The sequence below is a fragment of the Natator depressus genome, chromosome 22 (assembly GCF_965152275.1).
Source record: "Natator depressus isolate rNatDep1 chromosome 22, rNatDep2.hap1, whole genome shotgun sequence".
Taxonomy (NCBI): Eukaryota; Metazoa; Chordata; order Testudines; family Cheloniidae; genus Natator; species Natator depressus.
This window is the reverse complement of record NC_134255.1, coordinates 18,880,704-18,893,076: the sequence shown is the minus strand read 5'-3', so window position 1 is coordinate 18,893,076 and position 12,373 is coordinate 18,880,704. Positions and strand designations below refer to the sequence as shown.

The window sequence follows — 12,373 nt, the reverse complement described above, 5'->3', positions numbered from 1 at the left end:
TTTTTAGAGTATATTCTTCTTGAATAGATCTGTTTGGAATTAATCTAAACCGGGGTAAGAATTTCAGAAAGATTCCTGCCACAGAGGCAGCTATGCTTTCCACTGTAAAAAGCATTTGTAGAATCTAAAGAACACATGGTCACCACACAAAAATAGTAGACCATTCAAGACATTGCAATTCTGAGTCTCGCTAAAAAGTGCCATTTAAAGTTTTTGGGACCTTAATAAGCCAAAACTATGATCCCTGGTGAGAGCTATTACAATTCTAGAGCCTTTTCCTGGGCAGATTTTGAGTATGCAGTCCTTGAAAAATAATCTCTCCTGCACATCCCCCAGAATCTCTCTTCTTCCCTCATGTCCCATTTTGCACTATCATCTCCACAACAAGCAAACTGAGCATTTAAAGTGAGCAGAACTTCTGAGAAACAAAGCATGAGACAGACAAACAAACAACAAAAGAAAAGCAGCACAATACCTGCAGAGGGCAAAGGCCTAGACCCGGGAGACCGCTGTGTTAGGGGATAGATTGGTGTCCTGACCCTGGGACCTTTTGAGATCAGAGGATAGTAACAGGAACTGGAGGTCTGAGAATGCAGGGGACGATCTGGAGATGGAGGGTTTACCATTTCTGGTGTATTTCGACTCTCTTTGGATAGAGTTTCTGCTGCAGAGTAAGAGTAATAAAAATTCAGACATTAAGAACTAAAACCCTGGAGCATCTGTTGCTGTCAAGTTTCACTCAGAGAAGTCAAGATACATTTTTTAAACAAAACATAAAACCACTGACATCTTGTATTAGATCCTCAGGAAGTAATAGTCTAATTTCTCTCTCCTAAATATGTTTTTTCAGCTGAAACACTTACGACAAAAAACACACAACGTAAAACTAATTTATGACCCACCCATGTGGCAGCTTCACTAATACTTTGTCCTGGGGCAACGACCTTCTTTTTTTACATGTCAATAAAGACCCAGGAACACCTTTGCCACTATAGTAATAAGAAAGCCTCCTGACTCCCAAGCCTTGGCGCTAACCACCTACTTAGGTATTCAGTGAAGCAATGCATACCAGAGGGGTATATATTCTGGTGTGCCCCAACTGCCCCATGTAGACCCTACTGACATACTCTAAAAGGTATCCAGTGCCCGCTGACGTAGTTCTTTCTGAAACAGTACTAACATGCACTAGGAACCTTTTAGAAAGCATTAGCTGTGTCTACACAGGGCAATTAGAGAGCAATGCTTTGGATCATCCTGCAATTTACACCAGTCTAGTGCACACTGCCACAGTGTGTAGACAAACCCTTACTCTCCCCTTCTGTCCATAGACTTGCACTACAGTCAAAGTCCCCATGTACTCTTCAGCAAGATTGATTTCAATTCCACAGCAAGGCTCAAAGGATTCTGTTGCAGCAGTCTGGGGGCAGAAAACTTGAAATTCTGTGGCAACTGTATTTAAGTGAAGGATGTATATAATTTGTTTTTGATCTAAATGGCCTAGGACCTGCCTACCTGAAAAACAGTCTCTTCTTCTGCAATATTGCCACAGTTGTGATTAAGAGAGACTTGAACTGGAGGCCCAAGGTGATAGAATATTTTCAGAGAGGTTCACTGCTTTGGGAGCTATCCTCACTCTAGGTCAGAACAACTAGGTTCAGCTGATCTTCAAGGTGCAATACAAGGCTTATCTGAATACTCAGGCTTTTGGGGATGTACGGCTTGAAGAGGAGAGGAATTTTATTGGAGATTGTTGGTGCATTTAGCTGTTTCAGGTTGTTTTTTATTTTTGTCAGAGGTGCCTAAAATAATAAGACAGACGCCCTTTTGTGTATGTTTTTAATATACTGCAGGTTTTTGTACTGACAACGCATAACTGCATTGTAGAAGTTGTCTGGAAGTGAAGCTGGAGGTTTTGACAGCTTGGAAGGAGGTAACTGAGGCTGTCAGCATCTGTGGAAGAGTAGGAAGCAGTCTGGAATTATGGAACAGGCATAGCAGTTAGCTGATTTTGCTAAAACTAACAGCAGTGAAATATTTACCAATATTGACATTTAAAGCATAATTTCGGTTTCAGAGTTAACGCCCCTGTGACAAATGGGTCAGTTCACAACTCTCAGAGCTATTGTTTCAGGCTATCTGAAGACTGGAAGGCAATGCTGCATCAGCTTGGGTTCACGCTTCCAAGATTACCTATGCAACCATGAGTCCGAGAAACAATTTTTTAAAACAAAATCATAAGATACTGGAGCACACTTCTGCAGCACAGAGTGCATTCTGTGTCAAGTTCTATGTCCAAGAATGCACAGGACAAAAAATTCACTTTTTGGAATATCCCTCACCTGCTTACTAAAAATCATGAGCCATGCAGTTGAAGAAAAAAAAAAATATACAGAGGATTTGCCACTAGAAAAGTATCTTAAGAAACTTGCCTGTTGGGGGTGCTGGACTATGAGCAATCGTCCTGTTCTCATCATGCTCTACAGTGCTATTGATATCTGGCTCTATGACAGGAGGTCGACATTCCATGATCTTACAAGTATACACACAGCGCTTCCGAGCATCTGTTGTGCTCCAGTACACCCTGGAACACCTGGAAAATATTTAGAAAATAAAATAAATATTGTCACTAATGTAGAGAGAGACCTCCACATTCCTGTCTTCAGTTTTCATCTTCTCAAAACTCTGGAGGTTATATGCTTCCTGTACTATTTGGAGTCATTCCAGCCAAACCCCAAGGTTCTTGAGCAGTTTTTCTTAAGCAAGCTACCATAAGCTTCAATGGAAATTTCCCTGAATAAAGACCTATGGATCTAGCCCTTACTGATAAGAAGTACAGTAAGATCTACTCAATGATGAAACAGTTTGTACTTACTGATAACCAATGGGGAACAGCTTGTCTTCACAGTCTGACAGATCATTCAGAATTCCTAAGCAGTCTATAGTCATTGAACCTAAACCAGAAAGAGAACAAGAAGAGTTCTAGAAGAAAGAGGAGATCAGATTCCAGCACCAAAAGACAGAACAAATGCCAAGAGACACAAGCCTTACCAATCATCATGTGGATGTTTTCTGGCTCCAGGCCACTAAGAAATTTTCTTCTCAAACTGATCCCTTCAAAGTCCACAAAAACTCTTCTAAGAACTTCAAACCCATTCTCCGGTACCACCTAGAGCAAGAAACCACCCCCCCCCCGAAGCAACATATTAATTTTAAAGGAAACATTATGCATGTTTCACACAGTCTCGCTCAATGGATACGTGATTTGGTCTCTCAGATGGAGCTGTGTGGAGATTTATACAGCACTTGCCCCACCTGTTCAGAGCTCTTAGTCACATCACTAACCTCTCTTCCCCACTCGTGTGTCAGGTCCTTACTCTCATGAAGGACGCATTCACCTAAACCTTTTAAGAAATAAAAATGCCGATTGCTAGGGCTCCCAAGCCTTGGGCCAAAAGGGGCGCGAGCGTGTGATCTCACCTCTCCTCTGATCAAGTCGCGATGCCGCTGGCAGTACACTTTCTTATCGTCCAGAAAGACACAGTTCTTGGCTCGGGAGCACATGAAGTGATAGTTGCTCGTGCAGGAAGTGAGGCAGCAGCCTACTGTGGCGCCCGACTTTTGGCAGAACTCGCATCTCTACAAAGCCGAAGCGTGGAACAAAGACAAAGACGCATTTCTGAACAAATCATCACGTCGCTATCACTTGTTTCTTTCACAGACCGAAAAAGGGGTTTAGACTTTGAATGAGCGTGTGTTAATGAAAGTCAAAAATTATACAGTGAGTTATTTTGCATAGGCTCACACCCAAAAACCCATCCACAGGAGACAGAGCGCAGATGTGCAGGCGGGTGGAGGGGGAAATGGGGTGGGGGTGTTGTGTTTGCAGGGGAGAGAGAAGAAAATTCCCTGAAGAACATATTAATTTCCACCTAAACTCTGGGTCCCTCAAAATCCACAGAGACGCTATCTTGCTTACCCTTCAGGACAAGAACCACACAGGTATTCTTGAATGAAGCCTGCACAACTAAGTTGTTCATGTGCAGCCCTGACCTAGAAATGGCAACTACTCCCTCCTGTGGGGCTTGCTGCTGACCAAAATACAAGCACAATTTATCACTATTTTTGAAGCTTTAATATGAAAACCATTGTTTAGGGGGAAATGATGCAATACCAAGATTTGGCCAATTACTTCAATTTGATTTATGCAATTGCCTTCAGCCCCATTTCCTTTCTTCTAGAAAGAAAGCAGCCACTGCGTCACAATAAGAAGGTTAGTCCATTTTCCAAGTCTGGTCAGAATTTAGAAAAACCTTTTGCAGAGTTTATTATGATGGCTCTCTCTGTAAGTGAGATCTCTAAAAAGTAACCAACCTACACTGGATTTTATGAACATCCTCAAATGGCAAGCAGCCATTTTGGCTTAGTCAAAAACTTATTTTGAACTAACACTCTTCAGCCCAGTTATCCTGGAATTTTGATCTAGGAATAGCATTTTTCTCTTACCCAAGCCTCACTAGAATCAAGGCAAATGGAGACAGAGATGAACCAGAAAGTCCTAACTATATATAGCCGCAGTTCTCAAACTGTGGGTCAGGTTGCAAACCCATTTTAAATGGGTTGCCAGGGCTGGTGTTAGACTTGCTGGGGCCTGGGGCTCAAGCCCAAGCCCTGTGGCTGAAGCCCAAGCCCAGGTTGTGGGGGTCAAGCTTTGGCCCCTCCGCCTGGAGTATTGGGGCTTGGCTGGGGTCAGGCTTCAATCCCCCTTTCTGCGGTCATGTAGTAATGTTTGTTGTCAGAAGGGAGCTGCAGTGCAATAAAGTTTCAGAACCCCTGATATATAGCACGTAGTTATATAGTTCATATTTTAGTGCAACATTTAGCCGTGCAATTGACATCCCTCGCTGCTGCTATTTATTTTAAAATAAAAGCCATGGTTCTAAAGTGCTGAACTCACAAAGAATTTGTTCATGGGAGATTCCCCTGTAAAATTCTGAGTCCATAAAGTGTTGCCCTCCTATTACAAGCAAATTAACCCTTTGGTCTCCAACATTTTTCCACACCAGGAGCTCACACTGCATCAGGAGGAAAAGTAGGCTTTCCAATGCCAGCCAGCCTAAGGACTAGCTGGGGAACATACTTTATGTTACAGACAGTGATAAAACTTAAAATCAGAAATCAGATTAATAATAGGAAGGGAGAGGAGGGAAAAACCCCACAAGAATTCTTTAGATGGACTCCAGTCTCAACCCTAACCAAGCCAACTCACCAACTGCTTCCCTCTGATCACAGCCATGTGTACATTTTTCAGAGACCCATCATCATCCTCAAACACTTCTGCTGACCATAAAGCACAGTTTACATGTGTCCATTCATTCTGGCCAATGTACAGGAGACGTCCAGCATCCTAAAGAAAAACATGTAATAAGTAGTTTTTCAAAGATTCCTTAGGACTGTGGTTTTCAATCTTTTTTCATTTGCAGACCCCTAAAAATTTTGACAGGAGGTGTGCACTCCTTTCAAAATCTTAGACATTTCAACAAAGGTTGAAAACCACTATCCTAAGGTACAGGAATGCACAAAGGATCCCAGCAGATTTCCACTTGTACTGGATTTCAATCCACCCAAAAAGGAAGTTTAGCAAATTAGCAGTAATCTCAATTTAAAAAAAGGACAGCCTAAATAGTAGTTAAGCTCCAATTTTAACCTGTTACATGCTCCATAGTTCTCAATGTGGTATTGGAAGCTGAAAAATTAAATTTTTATATCTACAGGTTTTCTTTCTGTGTCCCAGAATCAGAAATATCATCGGAAATGAGTGCAGCTCATAATTTCCCTCCATAGATTATTTGGTGAACTCGTATCAAAAGGGTGACTCTTAAAATGCCAAAAAAAAAAAAAAAAAAAAAAAAAATTAAAATCTGGAATGAAAACCAAACCACTCTTAATCAGAACAAACCAGGCTTAAAGAAAAAGGCAAGCAATACTACTTTAATATTAAACTATGAACAGAGAAATCAGTAAGCATCTATCCTGTTATCAGTGGCAGCTCAAAAGTACATCCATTGTCATAGTCTGTCACTATTATAGAGAGAAAGCTGTGCAGGTACTTACGTTAGCACTATCATCGCCATATTTCAGACAGAGTGCACACTGCCTGTTGTCTTCTACATCAGGAGGTGGATTAAGTTCAGGGCTATCCTCCCGGCTTCTATCAGAGCCTTACAGCAAAAAGAAAAAATGTTTATTCTTGGCAACTGGTTCTTAAAGAGAGAGAGTGGGGGAGGGAAATACTTATTTAGAAAACTTGTCAGTTTAAGAGTTTTAAGTGCACAAATGTAGAAGAGTCAAATAGCAGCATATGCAGCGTTCACTACTAGCCTGAGTGTTTTAAACCAAAGAGCAGGGTCAGTAAGGCAGACCTCAGGGGCTACATGGCCACTTTCTGGGGAGAAATGAAAATGATAGTGGCCATGGCTCAGCAGAGGAATCCCAGACAACTGTTCAGGCTAAGTTATTTTAAGGTGTTCCTTCACAGCCTCCTTTCAGGCCAGGCACTTCTATGTATTTGTCTCTTCCTGGCCCAGAAGAGGCAGGTAGAGGGACCAGTAGAATGTCAGGTCTCACACCCAGTTCCCTAGTCCTCCTCGTGGGCAGGGAGAGAAAAGAAGATGAAGAAAAGACAGCCACCACCCCAAGGGCTGAGGCTTCCTGTGCAACAGTACCATGCTATAGGGCTGCTTCCATTACCAACTGGAGCCTCCTTTGATCTTGCTTGTGGTGTCTATCCTTGCAGCTCCTGGTGTCTTTAATGGAGCCACTTTTCTTCTGCCTTTGGCACTGCTCTGCAACTTCAGGTTGCCTTCTGTATCATGTCCCTGCCACTCTCCTCCCTGCCTCCCACCCCAGCCGCCTACATCCTGCTGCCCTCTTCTCCTCTCCCTACAGTTGGCCCGTGTGCCCAGTTTATTTGAGTGGAGCTGCCAGGATCCTGGATGTGCCTCAATCAGCTCTGGCAAAACAGCAAATATGCTGATTGCTTGATAAGGTTTGAACTTGCAAGAGATCATGAAACCATTCACAGATTGTTCAAATACACCCAAGAGTTCTCTAAAAGAATGAACATGTACAAGTCCCTATATGGCGCTAATGCAGTCTACCCCTTGGCTCTCAAGATTTTGAAGAAGGATGGGCACATCAGGGTTGGGGCCATCTGTCCAGGGATCTGGTTTCTTACTAGAGATAGGTGGTGTCGGCGGATGCAGCGGTGTTGGTGAATCTGGTTCTCCAGGCCCTTTGGGTTTTGGAGCTGGAATGATTTTCTTCATCAAAGGGGGCTGTTCAGTGTGGTTATTCTCTTCACGCTCCTGCCACTGAGCATAATTATGGTCAAGTGAAGGGGGCAGCACTGCATTCGGCAACATCCCACTGCTGAAAACGTAAAGAGGAGTCAACTGTCAGACCTGGCTCTACCGAGTGACCTGGACACTGTAAACAACCTATAGTCTGTATCCAGTTACAGTTCCCTTCAATACTTAACATCTGTATATGCTCTCAACTAAATCACTACTACCAATCAGTTACATTTCAACATTTGTGTTGCTGTCATCTGTTTCCTTCAGGGATGATATAAACACAGAATGAAGGCTATGCTAGACAGAGGGCAGCTCACACCACATCAGCACACACTAAACCAAGCTCTATATCATGCTTTTAGTCTCTCAGTTTCAGAAGCACAAAATGCATCCAATAAACCCATCTGGGAATTTGATTGTTTTTTTACTGCTAAGTAACAGCATGTTTTGTTCTTTTTTGCTTTGACAGCTGACAAATTGCAGGGTGCTGATCCTGGATGCAGAACAGTTACTTACTTGCTTGTTACTTTATTTGGCTCCCAAAACCTGGATTTTTTTACACTGAACCATGGAAAAACACGCTCCATTTGCTGAAATAAAACAATGCTAGATTAGAATATAAGAAAATATTAATGAAAAGATCCAAGAAATTCATCCAAGATCCACAGCAAATGTGCAGATCTCAGGTCAGTCAAGAAGACTTCATTAAAAAGTTGAGAACTCTGCCAAGGTACCACTTATTTCCCAAGGACAGCCAACCAATATCTTAACCAGAAAGAAGCTAAGTACACAGAATGTGATGAACTCTTTGAATTCCAGTGACAGCACAAACAGCTAATCTGGAAGTTTGGGAATCAATGGACAATTATTTTTTTTTATTTTTTATTTTTAAAAACAGGTCATTACATAGAAAGCAGCATTTAAAAATAAACTATATTCCTCACCCGAATAAAGAAGGACTTGACCATGCTATTAGCTTTTTTAACTTCTGGCTGGCCTCCATCTGAATTAATGGCTGCTTGAATAATCTTCACAATATCGTCACTAAATTCCAACTACAAGAAAACACACAGTTCATATCAGCACGTTACCCTCTTCTGCACACCTGCGACATCTCCAAATCCTTAGTCCACACGGTAAGCCCGCACTGAATGGGATCTTGCTCCTCAAAAGGTCAGATCCTGCCCCCTTTACACCTCAAGTCGCACACTGATTTGCGAATTGACTGGTGAGGTTGCTTCTAAGTGATGTGGAACATTTACTTGATTTTCCCTCACCCAACACCGAGAGAAGCAAAATCAAAGTGTTTTATACAGTGTCTTCGTCAAGTTTTGCGGTTATTTTAAAGACACACAGCATGTGGCTGCAGTGGAAACAGAACATACATTCAAAGGCAAGACTATCTTAAAATGAAAAAGCTTCTGAAAAAAATAAAATTGGTAAGATTATCACATTATTCAATGCTGGTTCCCTACAGAGCAAGCTGATTCAGTTACATTAGCCTTTGTACATATAGTGCTCCCAAGACTTTCTTCCTTCCAAATATGAATAATTAATTTCCAGAGAACTCAGGTGAAAGCAAAATCAATGAAGTCACTGGACTACATATATTTAGTTAGAAGTAACACACAAATGTATCCGCTCCTGTTTTCTTGGATATAGATTTTTCCACCAGCAACTGTAACAACTGTAACCAAATGCCTTCTCAGTGTAAAAGAACATGTAACAAAATGGTGTCAATTTAATATTTTAAAGGCTTCCCTTTAATATTATTTAATATTTTTTACAGTTCCCTTGTTCAATAAAGATAGGACTTAGGCATTCTATGAGCTACTTCACAACAGACGGTGTTATAGTCACCAGAAAAGGGTATTTATTATAACTGAGGAATTGTAACAAGAAGGAGATGTTACCCCCTAACTTTGACATACCACGGAAGTGTAACCTCCTTGATCCATTTTTCTTTTCACTCCTTCCAGGTCCAGAGGCTGCTGCTCCTCCTGCTTGCTGACCTCTGTTAGAACAGGAGGATCTGGACCTTCAGGAGAACTTCTGGATGGGATACTCTCTTCTGTCTCAGGATTTAAATCAGGTGGCTTGGCTGCCTGTTAACATTAAAAGGAAAAGGTCAAACATTCTATATTCAGCGTTATATTGAGTGTTAGTCACACTTAAACACGCTAACTTTTTCTTGCAGAAATAAAGATAGGGTGACAAAACAATCACGTTAGTAGTAAGAACAGTAGGCTCAAATGGACAAAGCTCTGAGTCCCCCTCAAAAAAATAAATGGGGAAAACGTCTCTCTTTTTAAACTGATTCCTTCTGCTGACTTCTACCCTTGTAGACATGTCATTCAGACATGGTCACCAAATTCTATAAAACAATTCACCGAGGAACTAAAATGTTGTGCAATCTACAATAATAATTCCCTTTGCTATTTCACGGTCAATCTTTATTCTTGCCCCTCGCTCACACCCTCCTCTTTATTGTCTCTTTCTGTTTTGTGTCTAATTTAGACTCCTTCTTAAGGCATCAACCTATCATTTTTATCCAAAATAACATGCTCGCCTATTGTGCTGTACAAAATAACTTTCTGGCAAGCTGCCAAAGTTTTGGACCAATTTTCAGACCATTCAGAAATGCAGCCACACAAATACATGCCTGCGGAACACCACTGCCTTCACATAATACTTTGTACTTGTACAGTGCTGTTCCTCAAAGTGATTTATAAACATTAATTAAGCCTATCGTCATCCTGTGCGGTAAGTAAACATACTCCATTTTACAGAAGGATAAAATGAGGCAGAGTGGAGAAGGCACTTATCCTGGGTTGCACAGTGGCAGAGTAGGGAATACAAAACAAGAGACCTAAACTCCCACTGCCCTATAATGTAGTTCCACAGTGTCACTTCACCAGGAAATGATAAGCATATGTGGGAAGTTTTGATATTTTATTATCCCATTATTGCAGTTCAACTGTAATGTGCACAAAAGGGAAACTATCCCAGAACTGTGGCAAAAAAACACGCACACATGATGATGTCTGGACAGGAAAGCAAAATCATTCAGCAGCAGAGCTTAAAATGAATACATTCCAATATTTCACTGCTGAATTTAAGCAGCAACAAGCCCCAATTCATAAAAGCCAGCTTTGTGAACTACACAGGGGCAATTCTCCTGCACGTCTGCAAGCATTTTTACAATTTATTACACTTCCTAGCATGGGCGCAAGTAGCAGCTTGTTCCCATGCAAAGGGCAGTGATCAGCAGTGGGAACACAAATTCATTTCCCCAAGTCTGACAACTTCTTACAAGCATAAAGTCTCCACCCTCAGTGAGAGGCATTGTTGCTGTTGAAGTCCCAAATTCCCCCTCTCCCTAAAACACCACTTGTCCTACACTAATTTAAAGATTACATATCCTTCATGTCTACCTAGTAGATTACCATATAAAATAAAAACGTTATTACATATACTGTGGTTTATCAAGTATAATGAATCAACTTCCCAAAAGAAGACACATAGCAACAGTAGAACCCAATCCAAAGATGGGCAACTCATGAAATTGTGCTCCATACAGAGGTGAACCCACCTGTCTGTAACGGAGTAAGTGACTGGTAGTCCTGGAATTTAACAAGGCTGTTAAAACCTGCTTCAAAGAAACTTGCAGCTCCTTTTCCAGTGCCAGCCGCCATTCAGCAGGGTGCTGCTCTGTGCAGTTAATGCAGGTGTATGCCACACTCTCAGGAAGGTTAGAGAGGATTTCATACATCTCATCTGGAGACAAAAAAAAAAATATAACAAACATAACCCGAGCTGCTTAACTAGAGGAGGGGTAAAGGGAGAGGCCAAAAAATATATATATCAATAAAGGACCCACTCTATATACCACACTTACTTTGTCTAGACATACCCCAGTCTTTCCCATCAACAATCAATGGAGCTAGGCTGTTCTCAGTGGTAGCAGATGACAGAACAAGGAGCAATGGTCTCAAGTTGCAGTGGGGGAGGTCTAGGTTGGACATTAGGAAAAACTATTTCACTAGGAGGGTGGTGAAGCATTGGAATGGGTTACCTAGGGAGGTGGTGGAATCTCCATCCTTAGAGGTTTTTAAGGCCTGGCTTGAAAAAGGCCTGGCTGGGATGATTTAGCTGGGGTTGGTCCTGCTTGGAGCAGGGAGTTGGACTACTAGATGACCTTCTGAGGTCTCTACCAACCCTAATATTCTATGATTCTATGATCTTTGCATAGAGGGTAACTGTGAAACTCAGCTATGGTGCTAATACGTTAGGTAGCTTGTGAAGCAGGATATCAAAATTTGCGGAAAACTGTCAGTATCAAACCTGGGTTCAACTGTAGGAAGATCAGTATTTTTCTTAAAATACTGCCCACAAGACACAGTGGCTTAATTCAACAGACACTCCAGTAGTGACAAACGTCTAAAATTTGATCCCTTTAGTCTAGTGGCAACACCCATGCATTAAAAGTTTCCAAATATCCATATTACTGACCCAGGGACCAAGGGAAGCCTGCTGAGTAGTGAAGACAGTTTGCCTCACCTGAAAGATTTTCACATTTGGAGTGGACCCAGCGATCACACTTCCCACACTGCATCATCTTACTCTCATAGTCATCGTCATCATAGCACTTGTCACAGAGTGGGCAGAAGTTTCCTGTAAATAAGCCAGGACCTTCAATCATCATTCCAGCTACTGCATACACATCACAAAGGCTGGCTGGCTACTTACTATATTGCTGAGAAGCAAACCCACTGAAACCTCCTGCCCAAATGCAAACTGCTGCTACTTCTACCCTTACAACACACAGAAAAAATAAGAATGCCTATAAAAATAAACTACAATCCATGTGGGTCTTACAATTCCACTATAAGGAGGCACTTCATTTTTACCTTTATTGCAAGACTTGTAACAAAATAAAAGACTGATAGCTTTGTAGGGAAAAGTGAGAACGAGAAAAAGATATACTTCTACAGGCAAAATAAAACAGAAAAACCTATCCT

At 41.6% G+C, this 12,373-nt stretch overlaps 1 protein-coding gene across 1 annotated transcript in view; it reads right to left on the bottom strand.

Moving 5' to 3' along the window:
* KMT2A (lysine methyltransferase 2A) overlaps window positions 1–12,373 on the bottom strand; it is an 81,562-nt gene that overhangs the window by 20,550 nt on the left and 48,639 nt on the right. The window contains exons 14-26 of the mRNA XM_074936764.1: window positions 11,913–12,026; window positions 10,945–11,129; window positions 9,284–9,457; window positions 8,297–8,407; window positions 7,869–7,942; window positions 7,235–7,428; window positions 6,112–6,218; window positions 5,267–5,404; window positions 3,478–3,636; window positions 3,049–3,166; window positions 2,873–2,951; window positions 2,430–2,590; window positions 476–664 (exon numbers count right to left, since the gene is read on the bottom strand). Coding sequence (XP_074792865.1) covers window positions 476–664; window positions 2,430–2,590; window positions 2,873–2,951; window positions 3,049–3,166; window positions 3,478–3,636; window positions 5,267–5,404; window positions 6,112–6,218; window positions 7,235–7,428; window positions 7,869–7,942; window positions 8,297–8,407; window positions 9,284–9,457; window positions 10,945–11,129; window positions 11,913–12,026 — 1,803 coding nt within the window. The remainder of the gene's footprint in view (window positions 1–475; window positions 665–2,429; window positions 2,591–2,872; window positions 2,952–3,048; window positions 3,167–3,477; window positions 3,637–5,266; window positions 5,405–6,111; window positions 6,219–7,234; window positions 7,429–7,868; window positions 7,943–8,296; window positions 8,408–9,283; window positions 9,458–10,944; window positions 11,130–11,912; window positions 12,027–12,373) is intronic.